Source organism: Panthera onca, chromosome B1 (assembly GCF_046562875.1).
Source record: "Panthera onca isolate mPanOnc1 chromosome B1, mPanOnc1 haplotype 2, whole genome shotgun sequence".
NCBI lineage: Eukaryota > Metazoa > Chordata > Mammalia > Carnivora > Felidae > Panthera > Panthera onca.
In genome coordinates this window covers 20,234,048-20,256,464 of record NC_138342.1, presented here as the reverse complement: position 1 = coordinate 20,256,464, position 22,417 = coordinate 20,234,048, and the positions used below count along the sequence as shown (strand labels likewise).

The window sequence follows — 22,417 nt, the reverse complement described above, 5'->3', positions numbered from 1 at the left end:
TGTGTTTCTACCGATTGCCTGGATCTGGTCTCTTAGATTAGGCCAGCTATCTGCTCCTTCTATTCTCCCTGAGATATGGATGTGGAGGGAAAGTGTGAAGATGAAGGTCAAATGTGGTTATATTAATAAGAATGTAGATTGTGAATACAGATTGAAAATCTGCCACTACAGATAAAGAAAAAAAACTATCTTAGTTGAAATTTAGATAGTATCTCTATTTTTAAGAGGAGAAAATTGAAGCACATTAGATAGAAGGTCACAGACTATGTTGGATGGGGACTAGAACTTAGTTTTTACATTTCTAGTAGGTAAGTATTCATTTTTTCACTAGAATATTAGATTTTCACTTGAAGTTCATTTGCAGTGGAATAAGATCACCTAAGATTATGGCATTAGGAAACACGAGTTCTTTAGAAACATTGCCAAGAGTATACAAAAAAGATTCCATTAGTTGATATGAAAAATAAATTTTCTCTCGTGTTGTCTGAATGGTGGTAGGAGCACAGATTGTCGCTTAAAGTGGTCATGCAGGTAGTAGATTATCCAAGCATCAAAGAGAAGTACAGTACTTAAATGTATAGCTGATCGATTGGCAACATGGGTGGCTAACGTCTATTAGATTGTGGTGGCCACTCTTGTTTAAAGTTAGTTAATAGTTGCAGGACCCACTGTTGGCATTTCTTGTCAAACGGAAGATCACAGATGAGAGACAAGGGAAGAACCTACCGTCGTATCCAACATTAAGGTGCAAAGCTGAGTTCGCACCTGAACTACCACCGAAACGCTGCCTTCCTCCCCAGGGTGGTGTGAGGATTTAATGATTTGTTTGCATGAAAGCAGGTGGTAAACTATAAAGTGCTCTTTCACGTAAAAGGAGCAGCATTTAAAACTCATTTAATACTTAAAAATCCTTTATTGGCACTGTTACAAAGAAAATTAGAATATCTGATCTGACATTTCATGCATTGTTTAATGGTATTTACTTGTTAATAGCAGTTGTCGTCTCTTTTTCTAGAAGCCAATCTGTAATACTACATGTTACTTCATTCTAGGGGGCTCGAGTTGGTAGAATAGATGCTTTCGTACAGAGCTTGGACAAAAATTTCATGGTTCCAGTAGGTGGCGCTATAATTGCTGGCTTTAATGATTCCTTCATTCAGGAAATCAGCAAGATGTATCCAGGTAAATAAATCAGTTGCTCTTCAGAAAAAGTAACTAACAAAAATTCCATTTGTACCTAGGCCACTATAATAAATTTTAATTTCCCTGCCCTGAATGTGACTTGTTCATCTTATTTCAGGAAGAGCTTCTGCTTCACCTTCTTTAGATGTCCTTATTACTTTATTATCACTTGGATCAAATGGCTATAAGAAGCTATTAAAAGAAAGAAAGGTAAGTTTTCCACTTCGGTACAAAATCATACCCTTGACTAAAATCCTTCCGTATTACTGGTGTTTTTGCCTTTTGGTCTGCCACTTGGAAGGCATAGCTAGCTAGTGCGGTCCTAGAGCATTTACTTTGATCTGGAATCACCCCAGGGGGTTTTCAGTGAATCATTCTCTCCTGTCTGTCCAGATATGGTGAGAGATCTTGGACGAGTGAGTTTGCTTTTGTGTTTTTTGAGAAACTCCTACATCAGAGATTCTTATTAGTTCAGTAAAAATCAGTTCATTTATCACTTAAAGATAGAGGCCCTTGAAAAACAAACATACAGGTTTGTTTCCTCTTAGTTTTTGGAAGTCTGAAGACTTGTATAGGTGTGAGATGTCAGTCACAGGAGAAAGAACCAGGTCAGAAGTTAGCTAGCTTCTCATTCTAAAATAATAAATTCATCCCTTGTCATTACTGCAATGCTGAACTCATTGGTTATGTTGGCTGTGAAAAGAAAAGTGACATTTGTGCTTAAAAACTAGACTTTGTCTCCAACACTAAAAACTAGCTTTAATTAATTCAGGACAACTCCAGAATTGTAGACAGAGACAGTGTTGGCAGGGCGGGTCAGACTAAAATGTTTTATTCATCTCCCATCTGGGAGAGCTAGCGGCCCCTGGGACAGTTTTTGTATCTGTGTAACTTCCCAACCATCAGTAGCAGTTGTAGTCCCTTAGATTATTAATAGCACTTCACGTATTTTAAGATACTTTATGTATGTTTTGTGGTAGATCCTCTCAACAGCCTTATGAATATGCAACAGAAGTTGAAAAATTTTGTTCCCTGTTTTACTCGTCCTCGCACCGCCCCCCCCGCCCCCCAAAAAACAGTCCATAGGAGAGTAATTGTTTATATTGTGAGGACCTCTCTTCATACTTATGTGATATGGAAAAAAGACGCTCAACATCACACGTATGAAAACCACGGTGAGGTACCACTGCACACCTCGCAGAAGGAAGCTGACAGTACTAGATGCTGGCAAACCTCTCAAGCAAGTAGATCGCTCAGACATTGCTGATAGGAACACAAATGGTACAGCAACTTTGGAAAACACTTTCGCAGTTTTTTATAAAGTTAAACATATGCTACCATATAAACTAGCCAGCCCACTCCTAGTGCTTTACTCAAGGGAAATGAAAATTTATGTCTGTACAAAAACCTATACGTGAATGTCTGTAGTGATTCTATTCAGTATTGCCAAACCCTGGAAACAACCCAAATGTCTGTCATCTGGTATATAAACAAACTGTGGTATATAATACTCAGCAATAAAAAGGAACAAATTACTGATATGTGCAACAAAATAATGGCTCTCAAAATAATGGCCTTATATTAAATGAGATAAGCCATGTCAAAAGATACATATTAAATGGTTTCATTTGTATGCCATCCTGGAAAAGGCAAAAAACATATCAGGACGGAGAAGAGATCAGTGGTTGTCAGAGTCTTGGGTTGAGCGAGGGGACTCATGGGGTAGTAAACTGTTCTGTATCTTGAGAGTGGGAGTGTTTTCATAACTGTATAGGTTTGTCCAAACTCATAGACGTGAACCCCTGAAAACTGGGCCTCCGAAACTTTACTGTATATAAATTATGCCTCAATAAACCTAACAAACATTTCCAAATGATTTGACTGAAACTCCAGTTTGATCAACTCCCCGAAGTGATCATCACGGTAATAGATTGTTGTAGTTAAGAGAAGACCTCAACAAATCTTCCAAGGAGCCTTTTCCGTATGACAGATGAGACCTGTTTATAGATGAGCAAAACTATCGCCTGTTTGTATTGTTCATATGAGAGTTTAGTTGTATTAAGTGCCCGTGGGTCTTAGCTCTCCTACAACTGGTTGTTTTGCTATGGAAAAGCCATTTGAACTTGCAGATTTTTTGTGAGGTGTTTCTGTCATCCTCATTTTTACGGGAGACGGAAGGATAAATAATGTGTCTGAGGTAAATTGTGGGCCGTGGGTTTAACGCTAGGCAATTGGGCCTCTGATCCTCTATCTTAACCTCTAAACTCTGCTGCTTTTTTCCTATATGGATAAATAATCTAGCCTGGTAGCTGTGTAGTTATCTTACATAGCTATAAATCTGAAGACTTATGTCTACCAATACGCAAAGGAGGCAAAGGCAATGAATGAATTTAGCAACCCTGGCCAAAAAAGCTCAGTTGTGTTTTAGAAAGGATGTAAGGTATTTTGTTTGTACAGAATCGCTGTTGATGGGGAGCTGCCCCTCCCTGACTCCAGGTGATCCCAGTGGGACTGCCAGTTACAGTGTTCTTTCCTCCCTTTTGTCGGAGCGGTGGGCATATGACCCGGCTAGCTTGGTTCACAGGTGGGCATGTGGAGGTCGACTCCTTCCAGCAGACTTGATAGAGTCTTGAGAGAGAGGGGGTTTGCTGCTTTGCAGATAGTAAACTGTAAGCATATGATCTTATTACTCACCTGCCATACTTCTGGCCTCACCAAGAAAGCCTTCTTGGGACTAGAAAATCTAAGAGGGAAAACAGAACTAAGAATCATCTGAGTTTCTGGGTCCAGCCATGCCTCCTTGTAGACTTGGCTGTAGATGAACCAACAAATTCCCTTTTTCGTTTTAAACTACATTTCTGACACTGATACTTGTGATTCCTCTTATGCCCCTGAGTCCTTCCTAATGTTTCCCAACGTTCATTTTCTCCTTTTCCCTTCCACTGCTACCGCTCCCTAGCTCAGGCCCTTACCATATCACCCCTGGATGGCTACAGGAATTTACTAATTCTCCTTCTAATCTGTAGCCTACTCTCATTTGCTGTGTTGTAAATGAGTGTGCCAGGTTAATACTTTAAAGTTTTCCAAGTTATTCTGCTTTGAGTTCTGGTTGCTTGCAAGACAAAGCTTACCCTGCCATCATGATCCTTTATAGTCTGGCCCCCACATTATGTTGGCAGTATTGGACCTTGCTTGTTCATTTATTCAGGCAAAGAAATGTTTATGCTTAGGCCCTAAGGTTAAATTCACCAGTGAGACTCGCGTAGTCTCTACCCTCATGGAAGTTATAGTTGGGGGAAATCTAGATGTTAAATAAATAATTACAAATCTGTTTGGCTTTATGTAAGGACAAGCAGAAGATATGAGAGCATGTTTCACCCAACCCAGCTGGGGCACCTAACCCAGTTTTGGGAGGGTTGGGGAAAGCCTCCCTGACGAAGTGGCATCTGTTCTATGAAGGTACAACTTGTGCATTTATTAGACTCTTATGGTGTCATCATAAACTAGACTGGATGGCTAAACTACCTGTACAACTCTTACAGGGTATTTTTTTTAAAGTTTTTATTTATTTATTTTGAGAGAGAGAGTACAAGCAGGGAAGAGACAGAAAGAGAGGGGGAGAGAGAGACAGATAGGGAGGGACGGAGGGAGGGAAAGAGAGAGAGAGAGAGAGAGAGAGAGAGTGAGTGTCCCAAGCAGGCTTCACACTGTCAGCACCTGATGTGGGACTTGATCTCAGGGACCTGTGAGATCATGACCTGAGCCAAAAATCAAGAGTCAGGCACTCAACCAATTGAGCCACCTAAGTGCCCTACTTACAGGATATTCTAGACTGGGTCTAGAAAGCAAAGTCCTATGCAGTTCCAAGAGAGTTTGTTCTAGATCACTTCATAAAATTAACTTTCCTTTATGATAAATTCAGATTCGGTAAGTCTGGAGTGGGGCTAAGACAACTGCATTTTTACATTTGATCTTAGCCAAAAGGCCAAGAAGCGATAGGACAACTGCATCTTTAAGAAACTTCCCTGATAAATCTGATGCGCATCCTAGTTTGAAACCCATTATTTTGGAGGCACACAGGTCACTTGTATCTATAACAGAAACTTGGAGAAGAAACATAACTTTTTAGCATTTTAGTACATAGGTAGATAATATTTTATGGAGTTTGAGATGGACTATATAAATATCCCAAAATATCAAAGGTTTAAAAATATAACTTGTTAGTTATCTGTTTCTGATCTCTTTAGTTGTCCTAGTTATAGTCCTTTCTTGTATTGTTGTTGCTCTTTGCCTTCTAATGGTCCCTCTGCAGATTTGGCTAAAAATTCATTTTTGGAAATACAAGATCTCTGAGAAGACTATTACATCAAGTTTTAAGTTAGACATTTAAAGATTATTGTTTATCATATAGATAGAAACTTTTAAAAAATTTTTAAAAATTTATGTTTATTTATTTTTGAGAGAGAGAGAGAGAGAGAGAGAGAGAGAGAGAGAGAGAGAAAGTGGGGGGAGGGGCAGAAAGAGAGAGGGAGGCACAGAATCTGAAGCAGGCTCCAAGCTCTGAGCTGTCAGCACAGAGCCCGACACAGGGCTTGAACCCATGAACCATGAGATCAGGACCTGAGCTGAAGTCAGATGCTTAACCAACTGAGCCAGCCAGACGCCCTGAAACCTTAACAATTTTTATATGCTGTTATAGTATCAAATAAGGGTACTGTTCAGTAGTTCCTATTTCTGTTCTTCAATTGAAACTATATATGATAATAGCTGATAAAATTATGTATTTGCTGTAATAAACTAATATCAGTCTTGAGTGATTTTGTAGTTAAGTTTATTTAGCTAGCATATTAAACTGATTATCTGAGTGCATACCCCCCAGAAATCACCATCAGGGGTGTGAAATGAGACTTGGTCCTTCTGGACGGGGAGTCTGGGAGACTAGTGTCCAGCCTGGAGCTTGCATTCATCCCTCTGGGCTTAGCATCCTTTGCTTGAGGCGCTAGATGCTCTTCAGATGTTGGTTGAATGAACTAACAGGAGGTATTAGGGAACACCTAGGTTTACTTTGGCATGGTCATCTCTTGTTTTACGCGGAGTAAGTATCTTCCAGTTAGAGAGCAAATAATTTTTGATACTGACGTTATGAACTAGATGTTCTCATAGGAATATTTCTCAGTATTTCTCAATACTCACCATAACTTGTGAAAAGGAACGAGTTAAAATGGTGATAACCTGCTGTGTGTAACAGGTGCTATGTCAGGCTACTCCTCTTCCAGAATTATTTCCTTACCGTAGGAGTTTGGAATTGTTGATCTTACAGGGGCTCTGTCATCTTTTCAGAATCTAAGAATTTCTGTGATGCCATGGTTCTTCTGACTTCTGACATTTAGGGTTTGACTTTAAATTTTTCACTTACATTTAGATGATTCCAAACACCCATGCGCGTGTACAGTTTGCTCAGCATAGAAAATCCACCTGCCTTGAGAGTGACCTGTAGGAATATGTAGCTTAACAAGTGAATAGATCCAGCAGGTAGCCCTGCTCTGCTTCTCATTGGGACTTTGTTCTTTGTTAATCATCGAACAAATATTTTATGAGACTAATTTTATGTCTAGTGATATTTACAAGTTGGATGGCTCCATCTCAGATGTCAAGAAGTACTTGTCTTTGTAACATCCGGAACTTTTTTCTTTTCCTTTTATCTGGATGGAATAGAGTGGAATGCACAGGACGACAAGAATAGGATTATAGCTATGGGGTGTTGGCATGTGTTTATGGAGTCCTGCCAGCTGATGTTAGTTATTTTAACCAGAAAGCTCTTTTAGGAGGGAAAAGTAGGTGGGTGGAAAGTTGGCATTTTTATGAATGTTTGCTGTATGTTAGGAGCTCTGCTAGGTTTATTATATTCATTATTTCATGTACAACTTAAAGCAAGTTTACGAGGTAGGTATTATCCCCATCTTACAGATAAAGTTGAGGCTCAAAGAAGTTAGGTACTTCTCCAAAGAGCACAAGAAGTGCCAAAACTGCCACTGAAACCCAGGTCTGTGTGATTCTAACGCCTCTGCGCTTTGTGTCTTAACCACTCCCTTCCCACTGCTTCCAGTCGCTCGTCCAGCACTGGGGGCATGGTTTCCTGCTCTGTGCTAGGCATCAGAGCCATAAAAATGATGATCTCGGGACCCTCTCTTCTTCGCTACTGGAGGTATGTAAAAACCTCAAAGACTAATGTTTAAAATTCTTCGTGTAGAATTTCTTAGAGACTACCTGTAGTAGTAATCTTCAAAGTATTAAAGTACTCCTTTGAGAACCCTGTCATTGTGAGTGAATAAAAGTTTACTCTTTAACAACTTCATTCAACAGGCAGGGCTCTTCACTGAAAAATCTGGATGTCCTCCATGAGCCCTAATTGCATGTATGTGGCATAAATATTGTTTTTTTATTGGATTTGTTGCAGAAGTCAGGGCCTCTTTTGTTTAAATGGACTTGCTTTTGAACTGTGAAAATTTAATCGTGATAGTTTATCGGTTCGGCTCTGGAGAAGCTGAGGCAAAGTTATTTTGCTTCAGCCGGAGCTATTTATATACCATCACTGAGAGCTCCTTTTTATATTATTGGTGTTATTGCGTACTAAAAAAGGAGTGTTAAAAGAAAACTTAGGATTTTTTTTTTATTCTGTGCCCTTATTCACCACAATGATATTTTTAGAGGTTATTTCATCTAGTGTATCTCTTCAGAAAGCATTTTATCTTTTCACAGTAGAGGCAGACAAGAACTCAGCTTGAAGCCATTCCTTCTCAAGCCTTCTTTTTTGAAGTGTGAAAGGATCAGAGAGACTGGCACTCGGCGTGTGAATTGAACCTGTGCCCTTAGCCCCTTCCTGATCAACATTCTGCTTCACTGAGGGGAGAGATGGCCATGGATTTAACTGAAGAACCCTTTGAGAAAGGGGTTAAAATTTAAGACACCATTTCTATGGGTTTCTCTCTGCAAAAAGAAGGATCAGTCTTAGAAGTTTCTCCTGACTTCTCTTTGCTTCCAGAGAAGGCCAGCATTCTGCTTAGCTTTCCTTCTAGAAGAGTGCTTTGCCGAACAGGGCACGTGCATAATCATTCGTCGTTGCAAGTATCTGCTGAGTGGGCCAAGGGTGGATGAGGAGTGACAGCGGAAGGGCCGCTCCAGTGGCCAGCGCTTGCTAGCTGGGCTTGGAAGACCAGCTAAGTTCTGAAAGAACATCAGACATACAGCTTCAGATGCTGTTCTCTAACAGAGCTAAGCTTGGGAACCTGAGTAGATTTGCAGTCCCAGAAGTGGAGTAGTTGAATTTCCACCAGAGTGTCAGATCTCAGGCCTGGTTATGGAGCCTCCACAGAGGAGTTTGAAAGCAGGGTGTTAGCCTGAGATGTAGGGCCTGCTGAGGGCACCCAGGTCCTTGCCGCTGGCCACGGCCAGAGCAGCACGTTGCATTCCGTGCTGGCATGTGCACACGGGGACCTCCGTGTGCATGGGTCTGTACGTGCGGTCTGTTGTCACCTATCCTTTCATGGTACCATGGATGTGTTAGACCACTTGTTACGTTTCCCTTTCGATCTATTACCTACTTTGTAAGACATATTATAATAATTTTTGAAGCTCTGTTTTCATCTTATCTTGTAACAAGAAACAGTATGTTTTGAAAACATTACATAAGATATTTTCCCTTAAAATTCAGTGAATTATGCACATTTGGGGGTTATGGGGAGGGATAGGCTAAACGTTGGGCTTTACAGCTGCAAATCAATTTACAAAAGGCCATGTGAAAGATAATGCTTAATATAATTCAGCTTCCCTTCCATTAACATCTTGAACTATGGTGTAAAGTTTTGTATTTTTATTCTAGAAATATAGCTGACATTAGCATTCAGGTATGCAGTTCAGTTTATCTCTAGTGAAGAGTCTTTTAAAATTAAGTTAAATACAGCACAAAAGACATAGAAAATCAATAATATTTCATTTCTTTTAAGTAAGATCTTTCTATATACATTTGCTTTGGGTACTTATAAATTTCTCCCTTTACAGAAGTATTTTATAATAAATGTCAGTTATAGATTTAACTGTGGCAAAAAAATAGTGCAGGTTTTGTAGTACCTTTAATATATCAGGAAAAAACTGCTTAGCTAAGTAGTAGTGTAGGAAATAGTGGTACAGCCTTCCAAATGATATTTTTTAAATGTAGTGATATTAATGGGAGAACATTGAGGGCCTTAACCTGTCAGATATTGTAGGACTCAGTGTATTGCACGTTAAGATATTTAAGCTTCTTTGCTTATTGGATTACCTATCATAACCCTTTACACGAAATATTTGCAGATGGATGTGAACTTGACTCACAGATGTTTTCTTTTTTGTGTAATTACTCCCATACTCGTTATATGTAAGATTTAGTTACCTTAGCATTATGTTTGTAGTCTAAAGATGTACCTTAGCATTATGTTTGTAGTCTAAAGTTTTAGGTAAAACTGATTTCTAGTGATATTAGCAATCAGTAGAACTGGTTAAAAGTGATTTGTTAAAGTATTAGAAATTGAGTATTAGGAGAATCTCAGTTTTTTAATAGCCATGTATGCATCAGTAAGTTTAAAAGCACCCTCTAGGGGTGTTACTAGGGAAACATTTCCTCTTTTTTGGAAATAGCTAAGTACAAATAAATACATATTAATTACTCGTCAGGCTTCTTAGTTTACGAGTGTGTTCACATTGGTGATTCTTGTGGTAGCCATACTGGATAGAATAATATTTTACATTTGTCCTCACCACTGAAGTAAGTATTTTGCTGTTACTCTTAGGGTGGAAGATGTAGGAGGCTAATAAAAGGCATTTCCTAGCTATCAGATTTGTTTCTGCTTATGAGAAGTTGAATTTGAGACTAAGAGAGTTAGACAGACAGTTGCAAATTAAGACTTCGGTGTATAATATAGATGATGAAAAATCAGCAGTTAACATCTAAATTAAAATGTGACTGCTTTTTTATTTTTTAAGCAATACAGAGCATTTGGATTAGTGACCTAGTTACTTTATAGTAGATGAAAATATATAAATGAAATCCAGAAATTCTACTGTTCATTACTACTGGTATAGTACTAAAAGATTAGGAATTGTTCCAGTTGTCAGAAAACCTCTTGATCTTTGCATTCCATTTGATTCTCTTACTGTTTCACCTTCTGAAATGAGTATCAGAACAGTAGTTTAAGAAGGAGGGGCCAAGAAATCTTTATATGTCTAAGAAAAGTTGCCTAAACAGCTCTTTACAGTTTGCAAGTGGTGAGGACATTTGCCTCCTTAATTACTTCTCTATTTTTTTTGTTGTTTATTTTTGAGAGACGGAGAGAGAGACAGAGAGAGAGAGAGCACAAGTGGGTGAAGGGCAAAGAGAGAGGAAGACACAGAATCCAAAGCAGGCTCCAGGCTCTGAGCTGTCAGCACAGAGACTGACGTGGGGCTCAAACTCATGAACTGCTAGATCATGACCTGAGCTGAAGTTGGACGCTTAACCGACTGAGCCACCCAGGCGTCCCTACTCTATTTTTTTAATGAAAGAGAAAGGTTTATTACATCTAACAGTAACATTTCCCCATAACTTCATTAGATATGACCAATATGGATGTTAAGTTTTCTAATATAAAAAAGTCAGTTTATTTTAGTGATCTAAGATCTCACAATTCTGACATGCTGAGACAATTGATCTTATATAATAGCCTAAAAATTTAAGAATGACTACTAGTTTAAAATTTTTTTTCAGGTCAGAGCACAAAATATACTGTGTAAAAAAATGTTTGTGCTCTTAAGTAGACTCATTAATAATTAACAAACTTGGTAGGACTTTTCTTCTTCTTAATCTTAACAGAAGATGGATTGAGTAGAATCAGACTATTCAACCCTTACCTTAGAGAAAACTGAAGCACTTTTTGCAGCCTTCGAAGTAGGACAAGTATCATTTCCTGCTGTCTACACCTGGTACTTTGTTGGCCCTTGGCCCTTTAGTGTATCCGTAGAGTTTATGTGTTTTGACTGTGACTAGAGGAGGTCAGGGCAAATGGGCTTCTTCAGGAAAGACTTATTTGGTCAGATTTTTATTTCAACACTTTATAAAGGGCTTACTAGAAGAAAGTATAATTTTAGGTCAAACAGTTGCCAATTTAAGATTTATTTTATTAGACTTTATTAAACTGCTTACATACATGTGCACATGGAACTATACTTATAAAATATTTTTATTTTATTTTCTACTCCTAGGTATACATTATTTTCCAGAGTAGGACCAAGAACACAATTTTTTTTTGTTTTGAGTTGCTATGTTCTTTTGAGTTGAGGGAGTTGTTAATATTGAGTTTGTGCAATTTGAAGGAAATGCATTTTAAACTACTTTTTCCAATGTTACGTACATACTAAAAGTACGGCACGTTTTTCTTGGTGTTTGGAAAACAGTAGTGAAGAACACAAAGTCCCTGCTTTCAAGTTTTCCCATTCGAGTAGGTAGTCACAGGAAGTATTCATTTAAGCTAATAAATAAGGTAATTTCAGATTGTGATAAGTATAGTGAAGAAACCAAAATAGGTAGTGGTTGTAGGAGGGAGACCAGGAGGACTTTAATAGGCAAATAATAAAGGGAGGGCTTATCAAACGTTCTGGGAGAAGCACTGTCTTGTGTCTAGAGGAAGCAGGCGCAAAGGTTCTTATACCAGAATGAGCTTGCTGTGTTTGGTGGTTGCAAAGAAGGCTGATGTGGCTGTCGCTATACTAAATGGGGGAATGACAGTTGCTGAGTTGGGCACATTGGCTGGGCTAGATCATTTGGGGCCTTAATAGGTGAAGAGTTTGGGTTTTCAGTACTTACAGACGGGAATCATTGAGAAGGACATGATCTGATTTATGCTTTTCAAAGACTGCTCTGGCCTCTGCATGTAGAACAGATTGTAGAGGGGCAGGAAAGTCAACAGAGAAATCATTTGGAATCTACTGCTGCGGTCCAGGGGACAGGGTGATGGCAGCTTGGACCAGAGTGGTAGCCCTGGAGGTTCGGAAGAGAGGACGGATTTGTGATAGCTCCATAATATCCCCAAAGCAGGAAATCTGCCGGTCCTTTGCCTTCTTCACCTAAATCCTGTGGTTTCTGATAATTGTGGCGGCTTTGAATCTCACTATATTGTATCAAAGGAAAGAATTGGCTCCCAGGGCACAGAAATGAGTTAATTTACAGCACAGATACCACACCAAACAGATTTTGTTTTATTAAATCTGGCAAGTTTCAGTAAGCATTCATTTGATTTTCTTTAAATGTAACATTTTGGGGACACCTGGCTGGCTCAGTCAATAGAATGTGCAACTCTTGATCTTGAGGTTGTGAGTTTGAGCCCCGTGTTGGGTGTGGAGATTACTTAAAAATCTTTAAAAAAAAATAAATGTAACATTTTGTTGTTGCAGGAAATGTTTTCATATTTGTCCAGCCAACTAAAGAAGCTGTCAGAAACCTACAATGAAAGACTGTTGCATACACCTCACAATCCCATATCTTTAGGTAATATATTTTTCTTAAGAAAAAAAAAATCAGTGCTTCATAACCATCCCCAGCAGGAACCTGGTATTTCTAGAAAGAGTATGAATTCTTTCTGGTTACAATGATATTTCTAAATTCATTACATTATTAATTTGTAAATTGAAAAGGTTTAGTTAGCCTTTAGAAATGCTTTAATGTATTCCTGAGATGAAAAACCATACACTGGAAAGAATCCAAATCAATATTAGAATATACAGAAAAAGATACTTTGACTCCTGCTTCTAACCAAAATAATTTAGTCACTAGTAAGAACTCTATTAAAATGTTCACCATTTAACAAAACACCGTAATATTAAAAATTAAATCTATATTGTTTTTAATGCTGTGATTGTTTTCCTGATTGTCTTTATGTTAGAGAACTCCATATTTATGATAATTTCCTTTGTAAAAGGACTATATATTTTTGTTATGTAGTACAAAGGCTACTAACAGGTTAATATGAACGTTGACTTTTATGCATTTAGCTTTTAAGCTTCATAATTCTCCCTTTTGCAAATATATATATAGTGGAATGTTTCATATTTCATGCATATCTGAGGAAAGTTAGGAAACAATCATTTGTAACTGAAGCCTTTTGCAGGAGTTGGCTTCCATGAAAAATATATAATATATATTAAATATTTAAAAATATATTAAATATATATATTAATATATAACAAATTATATATGCCACCAATATATAATAAAACCCATCCCATTTAGTCCTTTGCTGGTTTATATTACAGAAGATGATATGGTATGATTTTGAATCACAACTCTGCTATGTACTAACCTCTCACCTCCTTTCCCCTATCTATGTAAAATAGAGACAGTGATCCCTCACATGCAAAATTGTTAAAGAATGGTTGAGATTGTAAAGTATCTAGTGTGGGAAGTCAAGTCCTCAGGAAATGGTAGCTAGTAGTGGTGGTGAGAACATAGTTTACTCATGTAACCTCAGAAAGATTATTCTCATTTATATATGCAGAAGTTGATCTTACATAACCTTATGTATGTGCTGAAAATACCCCACATTCCCCTTTTATAAGTTCTTAAAACATGGTTGAATTTGAATAAACTGCCATATTGATCATGTCATCGTCCCGTCTATTTAATTGGAATGTTCACTCTTCAGAAGGGTGATCCGGAAATTCTGTTCTGATTCTGAGTATGTTCGTTTACATTAACAAATTTTTGTCTGCATTTGTTAAGATTTATTAAGTGCATTAACGTGAAATCATGCCCCTTGACAATGAATAAAAAGTAATATCTCCATGCCAGTTACAAAAAGACGAAGAATGTAGGATTCCTTTTGTATGAGGTACTTAGAGTAGTCAGAATCCTAGAGACAGAAAATGGAATGGTGGCTGCTGGGGGCCTGGAGGGGAGGGGAGAATGGAGGTACAGTGTCCCAGCCTCGCAAGATGGAAGGAGTGACGAGGATGGGTGGTGGGATGGTTGCACAACAGTGTGGGTGTGTTCAACACCGCGGAGCTGAACACTCAAAAATGGTTAAGATGATAACATTTTATGTTATGTGTCCTTTAACAGACACACACGCACACACACCTAAGTCAGGTCTCCCTCATTAAGTACTTTTTTTCTGAGTGATTGTGTGCTGGTGAACCAAAGTACACTGGGATCCTTTGTTCTCTTTCAGCCATGACACTTAAGACACTAGGTGACGACGAAGACAAAGCTGTCACTCAGCTTGGCTCAATGCTGTTTACCAGACAGGTGTCTGGAGCCAGGTGAGTGTGTCTGAAAGAGGCTGGATTTATTTGGCTTTTCCAAGCTGCCTGTAGAAAAGTACCTTTCCTCAACAACAGTCCCCTGTGTATATGCTGAGGTGCATCTGAGGATTCGTCATGAGTGAAAGGATGAAGAGATGGAAAACGTGTGGTGCTATGAAAGCTCGCCTGTGGAAGGCCCACGCCGGAAACAGCCTCAGGGGGATCGGGATCTTGTCTGTTTCCTAGAGCTACAGAAACAAAGTTACATCGCCTGTCTCTATACGTTTTTATCTTTATTTTCCTTTGTTAGGTAATCTTCAGTGGTGTCACGTCAGGGTATTAGAGATAAGTCATCTTCATTACTAAATTTAGATGAAAACATTTTTAAGGAGAAGCCCATTTCCTGAACTAAAAAGGTTATGCAATTCTTGTCTAAGTGCTACCTTTGAAAAGTGTACTTTTTTCTCTTATAGATACACGGCTTAAAAATGAATTTCATTTTTCATTTTATATTTGATGAGGTCAGAGAAAAATGACTTGAAATATCTTGCCCTAAGTACTCTTCTTTACATGCTTCTATGAAAGCATTTCTCTCTTGACTACCAGAGATTAGAGATTTCACATCAAAGGACAACTTTTTAAGAGAAAAAAATCTTAGATTAATTCAGCTTTTACCTTGATGAACTCTGTCTATACACAGCATAGTTTTGACACTTCTAAAGTGGTTTTCTTAGCCTTGCTTTTAGTGTCGCCAGTATTTGTCTTTTTGTTTAGATTGACCTTAATTGACTTATTTTTTTGAAAGAAATACTGGTAGAAATCTGCTTATATCAAGTTCGCTAATGAAATCTAGCTTAAGAAATGCACGTGCCATTGCTGAATATACCGATTGCTGACCACCATCCACTGTGAGCGGGTGCATAGTTTTTTCTGGATCTTTGCTTTACACCTCTCCATTGCACAGCACAGATCAGATGGGTGTGATTTTAGTTTGTTGATTTTTTGAGGCAATACACAATTAACCAAAGTGGTTTGACTTACAAATTTCAGTATTTCATTAAGGTAGGTATATGTGAAGTCAGATTCCATAGTTGGTACCAAGACAGAAATCATTTTCTTTTTTCTCTTTGAAGAAGGTACAAAGGTATTTGCAGGTATTAAAGAGGTTATGGCTCTTTAATAGAAGATGAGTGAGCGGTAGTCTCCAGGCAGTACTTTTCTATGTAAAATAGCAACGTATTGCATAATTTTATTTTAAGGCTGCCACAGTGTATTTTCATAGGTCATGATTTATGACTGTTTTTAAACTTCTCAATAAGTAGATACAAGGCTTAGTAACACAGATATCTTTTGTTTATGAGTGATATTCTGTTAGCATCACCAGACATATTAAATTGCTGAATCTTTTCTCTTTCAGGGTTGTGCCTCTTGGGTCTGTGCAAACCGTGAGTGGCTACACTTTCCAAGGCTTTATGTCGCATACAAATAATTATCCTTGTGCTTACCTAAATGCTGCCGCAGCCATTGGAATGAAGACGCAGGATGTGGACTTGTTCATAAAGAGACTTGACAAGTGTTTAAAGGCAGTAAGGAAAGAACAAAATAAAGAGAGTCATGTGTCTGGAGTTGACAATTATGACAGAACTGAAAATGTGGATATTGAAGAAATGGCTTTAAAACTAGATAATGTGCTTCTTGACACATACCAGAATTCTTCATGACATGTGAGAGGTTTCTCTTTGATAATTTGAAAGAAGTGACGAGGCTGCAGTACAAATAAGCGGTTTAAAGACAAGACTTTAGGTTTTTGAATTGAGAATTTCGTGGAGAATGTTTGGTGGAGAACTAGAATGTGATCGGAGCTAGTCGCTGTTGACTGTTAGTTTTTTTACTCTTAGACCGCCTCAGTCATTATGATCCTTAACAGATAATACACAATTAACATTTTCCTAATTGTTATCCTATTTGTCAGTTATGCATTAGGATTCCGATAATTCTTACAGGACAGTAAAATTACTTCTTGATTGCTTTCGAAATGTGTAGCCTGCTTCCTTCTAACCATTCTCTATCATTCACACACAGATTACTTATGTTTCTGGTCACAGAGAAGGTATAAAGATTTGATGCTACTATTTACAAGACGTTGATGTGTCTAAGTCACAGTATGCCTGCGAAATGGACATTGCCCAGGGAAGCAGAGTCAAGCTTTAGTTTGCACTCGGTAGCAATGTCTCTCCACTGGGGATGATTTGCTTATATCTAAGCAACATCTGGGGACATTTTTGGTTGTCACAACTTGTGGAGTGCAGTCGACATCCAGGGGTTGAGGCCGGGGGTGTACCGTCAACACCATACAATGGACAAGACAGCGTCTCCAGACAGAGAATTATCCAGCCCCGAATCTCAGTAGTACTGAGGTCAAGAAATCCTACTCGAAAGTAAACGAACTCCTCAAGTAAAGAAGTTTGCCATAGCAACTTTAATTATTCAGTAGTGCTTCAAAGAAGAAAGCTCTATAAATGTTATCAAATTATACAGTGTTAGACTCTTTTTTTAAAGCGTATTTATTTATTTTGAGAGAGAGAGAAAGCATGAGTGTAGGACGGGCAGAGAGAGAGAGGGAGAGAGAGAGAATCCCAAGTAGGCTCCAAGCTGTCAGTGCAAAGCCCAACAGGGGCTTGAAGCCACAAACTGGGAGATCGTGACCTGAGCTGAGGTCAAGAGCCAGATGCTTAGCTGACTGAGCCACCCAGGCACCTGTACGGTGTCAGACTCGTAAGCAATAACCAGGGTTACCGGTTGTAAACATGAGATTATATGGCACTTGTTCATTTCCCCATTTGGGCAAGTGAAACTTTATTCCACTGTTTCTGCTTTAAGCGGCCTTTGTATGTTGTTTATTTCGTTCAGGTGTTGTGCACAGCCATTATCAGGAGCGGTTAACCTGGGAATCTGGGGACGTATTTTTGCTGGGGAGATGAAAATGTTGTAGGAGGATAAACAGGTGTGTTCTCCCCTCCCTGCCCACACGCTCAGTTTCTGAGTCTGCTATTCCAGACTTACCGGCTATCACAGTTACTTGTGTTGTTTATTTTTAAGAACTAGACTATGGTCTCAAAGCCCGAGGGATTAGTGAAGTCTCCGAACACCAAAATGCCAAAGCCATGTTTCTCAAGACCTGCCCTGTGGAGCCGTGTTCCTGGGAGGTGCTCACGGGGATAAATGTTCAGAGGCAGATAATCTGGGGCCCTTGCAAACCTGCCTCTCGGCACATGAAAGGCTCAAAGAATCGGTTGGAAACCAGCTTGAGTGTGTCCTTATCCGAAGATGAAACCCCTATTTTCAGCTAGACACCTACTGACATCCCACTGAACGTGCTTTTGAGAACACTGCAGTCGAGAATGCTGCCTTTGTTTCCGGGTTGTCTTCTTCCCTGTTGATTTGGTAGAGTGTAAACTGCGGTAAACACGAGGTCAGAGGGACGCCACTCCCATCAACGCGGAAGTTAAAGTACTTTGACGCTAGCTTGACAACCTTGGAAGTCAAGGCTGTGGAGATAAAGTACTCAATTATAAATATCGTAAAGGTTACTTTTAAATTATCGTATCCTTGGGGTTCAAATATTTTAGCTATAGCTCCAATAATACATTTCAGAGGAGTAAATCCTGGATTAAAAGGTTGTGTGAGGCTTTTTTTTATGTGAATTTGGGACCGAGTTGTAGAACCAATCAAGCTGAAGAGCCCCAGCGGAGCCTCTGGGGTCCACGAGACGGGATGAAGAGATGTTGCAAATGTACGTGCTGGCGGCACGGCTTAACTGGACACGTGAGCCAAGGTTGTTTTATAGAACGAGTGATCTGTATTGTGTGCTCATCATTTAGCTGGAGAAGGCCAGAGCCGAGAGACCAGCAAATGTTTTCTCATCTGCAGTGTATCAGCACTTCTTGGGCTTCAGCTGCTGAATAGATAATAATTCTAATTGAAGATAAATTACATGAACCCACATGTGAATGATAGATGTGTTGTAACATTTCATTCCTGGTGCATAAAATCAGCTGCAGTTTTTATTATTAGTTCTTTCTTTTCGGAGGTTTTGGAATAACAGCCCTATTCCTGCTGGTTTAAATCTGACCTTGAGGTCCTGGAATTCACAAGAGTTTTTGAAGGGGTGTCGTAGGTTTCCTTTGCTCCCAGCCAAGCATCATTTTCACTCACTCTCGCCCATTTTCACGTGTAAGTGTAAAAAAGTATACACGTACAATTATTTATTTTAAATTATTGGTACCATTGGGTAAGCCTCATAATTGGCCTAGTTACCCTTGAACTGTGGCAGAGGGGCATCGGCTGATAGATTTTCCAATCATGACCCAGCTGCCCTTATTAAGGCTCTCAGGTAGAGTTTTTGGAGTTTGGTTCTTAAAGTCACTGGACTGTGGTAGTCTTCCCAGAAAAGAAAATTGAGTAACACAGAATATTCTTTAGGTCACTACACAATGTGTTACTTATACGCACAGCAGGGAAAGGTATTTTAAAATCCAGCTCTCAATTTGGCTCCTATGTCCTCTGTTGATGAATTCTTGCTCTATCAGGGAATGATATGTGATACCAGCCTTAGGAACTCGGTGTTCAACTATAAATCTTTCTATTTAGCTTTTTGTATTAGTTGAATGAAGTTATAGAGTGTGAATTATTGACTACAGTTCTGTTCAGCCAGTAGGCACTTGATAGACACAATGGTAAATTTAAATATAAATTAAGTTTTTTCTGGCATTTCTCCCCAGCACCCCAAAACACTCTCATTGAGGCCTAAGCTCTTGGATGTGTTTTTATTTTTAGACTATATACCTATGATAGGTGTAAAATTTAAATTAAATAAAGGCAAATTTTTTTAACCAGTGATATTGCTTTATTGAATTAGTAGCTCATCACGAGAATCAAATTCTTGTGTTCTTTCAAAGAGGAAAATAGCCAACATTTGACAGTAACAACAGCAGACTCTGATGAGTATCATTCAGATTACACTTGAGTTTTCTCTTCCCATTTACTAATTTCTCCCAAGCCCTTCAATGGTTTTGTTATGTTTTTGCATTCGTGAGGCCGACTTTATTTTGCAACTAAAAATTAATCCAGTGTGTGTACACAGAAGTTTGGTCATTGCAGAAGTTTGATATCCTCTGAATAATTTGATAAAAACCATGAATATGCTGTTAGAGTTAAAAAATTCCTGTAAATAACTTCCTTGTGTGTCACATCGTGTTGGTTATATGTCTCTTATGGCCATTGTTGATGTACAGGTCTGAGACTTCCCCACTGTGTCCTTTTGTGCCTTTCTTGTTTTCCTGCTCCTTGTAGCCATATGGTGTGTGTATACACGTAAGATGATGAGTTCAAGGCTGCCGAGTATATCTTTGTAATATTCCACCTAATATTCAGTTCGATCTAAGGCCTTAGGCAAAAATCTGGAAATGTTTATGTTATGCTGTCTTGTTTTTATCAAGTGGTGTCAACTTGAACTTTTAGAGACACGTGAGGAAAAGCTATGTTTGACTGTATAATTGCAAGGGGATTTTACCTACTAGAAGTGAAGTGATGTCAGCCTGCTACCCTGTACATTTTACCAAAAGAAAAATGTTTCAAAAAATATTTTTGGTGTAGACTGTTTAAAAATAGAAATGAATTATATAATTTATTACATGAAATAAATTTTTAATAAGTCATTGACAGTGCATTATTTTACCTAATCATTGCTATAGATAAAATCTGGAAGTACAGATAACTGATACCAATTACTTGCTCATTTTTTTGATTCAGTCATCAGTATCAATCAGCAAGAAAAGTCATACTTACAATGAGAATCATGAGTCATGGGGGTGGGGGCTAGGTTTTTGTTGTTTTTTTTAAAGAGGAAGGCGATGACACTCCAACCTTTTGCAGAGGATTTATTGCCCATAGAAAGCTGGATGCATACAAGTACAGAATCTTTTCTAAACGAAGCACTTTTATTTGAAAAGAAATAAAATAGTACTACTTCCTTCTTCAGGTTTCATTTTTAAATTGTGATGTTTGAATTCTGCAGGTACTTCTAATTTGATTTGGAGCTGGACCTCTGCACGGGTACTTATTAGCCATGTGAGCTCACATTTAACTTCTGAATATCAGTCCTGTCATATGTGAAATGGGTACAATCTTACAGGATTGAGGGTTAAGTAAGATGGTAATATATGTAAAGATTTAACTCAGTGCCTGAAATAGCACTTCTGTTAATAACTGCTATGATGCTCGGCATAAAATTAGTTTGTACTAGATTTAAATTATATTCATTTTCTAGTGAATGTATTAGAACTTTTTTTGAGGGGGAGTCATCAATGAATTTTGCCCATTCTCCAGTGGAAATTAAAAAGTATGTAGTTGATTTTTACATGATCTTCTTTTTAAAAAAAAAATTTTTTTTTTTTACATTTATTTATTTTTGAGAGAGAGAGAATGAGACACAGGATCCAAAGCAGGCTCCAGGCTCTGAGCTGTCAGTACAGGGCTGACCCAGGCCTGACCCAGCACGCAGGACTCAAACCCATAAGCCGGGAGATCATTACCTGAGTTGAAGTCAGGTGCTTAACTGACTGAGCCACCCAGGCGCCCCTGACCATCTCTTTTTTTTTTTTTTTTTTTTCAGAGTGTTTCTATTTTGGTTTTTATGAATTTCTTTTTGTTTTGCATTTACACTTAGGAATTATTTTTAAGAACCACATTTAAGATGCTTGTACTATTTTATGCACCTGAACTCGGATCACAGCTCAAGAGAGATGTTAAGAGTAACCGTTCATGCCACAGTGACTTCCACATCAGTTGCATTATCTGACTAAAGTGTTTGGAATAGCCAGCAGCTCATTATATTTAGCCCTGTTCTTAGATGACTGCACATTCAGTAGAATGACTGACGAAGGCTCCCAAATTTACATCTTTAGTAGACCTCTTTCCTCAGCTCCACACTCCTATGAAACTGCCTAATCATCTCTTGGATACTTGGATATCTGTTAGACATTCGTCTTCCTCATGCCAAGGTGATGTCCTTGATCTTTTCCCCCCAAACCCTGTTCCACTCACAGCCTTCTCCTCCTCAGTTGAATACACTTCTGTTCTTTCAATTACTCAGGCCAAAAAAACCTCTTCCTCACATCCTACATCTCATCCATCAAGAAATCATTTTGGATCTCCCTTCTAAAGTTATCCACAATCAAACCCCCTGCTCACCTCCTCCCCCGCTACCAGCCGCATCTGAACCATCAGCGTTTCTTGTCGGGATTCTCGCAGTATTTCCCCCTGCTCCCCGCCCTCCTCAAAAGCCTCCCTGCTTTCTCTCCATGCCCCTTTGCAGTCCGTTGTGAATCCCACATCCAAGGTGATCCTTTTAAGGCCTGTATCCTATCAGCTATCTGCTCAGACTCCGATCCCATATGACCGAGTACAAGCCAAAGTCCCTGCTGTCCCCAAAGGTTCAACGGCATGTGGCCATCCTACCCTCCCTCCTTTATCTGACTCGTTTCTTCCTGTTCTTCACCTTGGCCTCCTCCGCTCCAGCCGAACTGGCCATCTTGCTCTTCCTCAAGCACCGCAGGCACCCTCTGCCTTAGGGCCTTGGCTCCCTCTATTCCCCCTGCCTGGGAACTCCTCAGCCCAGACGCCCGGCTAAAGGCCTCACCTCCTTCGTTTTTTTTAATCAAAATTTTCCTTTCCAGTGACGTCTACTCGGACGATCCTTTTTAACACTATAGTTCTCTCCCCCGCTCTAACAGTGTCTCAAGATTGTCTTAAAATTGAGAGTGAAGCCTCAACTGTGCTGTGCTTATGAGCATCCCCTGGGGTTCTCGTTAAAATGCAGATTTGAAATGAGTAGGTCTGGAGTAAGGCCAGCATTTCTAGCAAACGCCTA

The 22,417-nt window shown here is 39.0% G+C and overlaps 1 protein-coding gene across 1 annotated transcript in view; it reads left to right on the top strand.

Moving 5' to 3' along the window:
- SEPSECS (Sep (O-phosphoserine) tRNA:Sec (selenocysteine) tRNA synthase) overlaps positions 1-20,204 on the top strand; it is a 37,122-nt gene extending 16,918 nt beyond the window's left edge. The window contains exons 7-11 of the mRNA XM_060655319.3: positions 1,053-1,182; positions 1,301-1,392; positions 12,643-12,736; positions 14,415-14,505; positions 15,905-20,204. Coding sequence (XP_060511302.1) covers positions 1,053-1,182; positions 1,301-1,392; positions 12,643-12,736; positions 14,415-14,505; positions 15,905-16,208 — 711 coding nt within the window. The 3' untranslated portion in view covers positions 16,209-20,204. The remainder of the gene's footprint in view (positions 1-1,052; positions 1,183-1,300; positions 1,393-12,642; positions 12,737-14,414; positions 14,506-15,904) is intronic.
- The last annotated feature ends 2,213 nt before the right edge of the window (positions 20,205-22,417 follow it).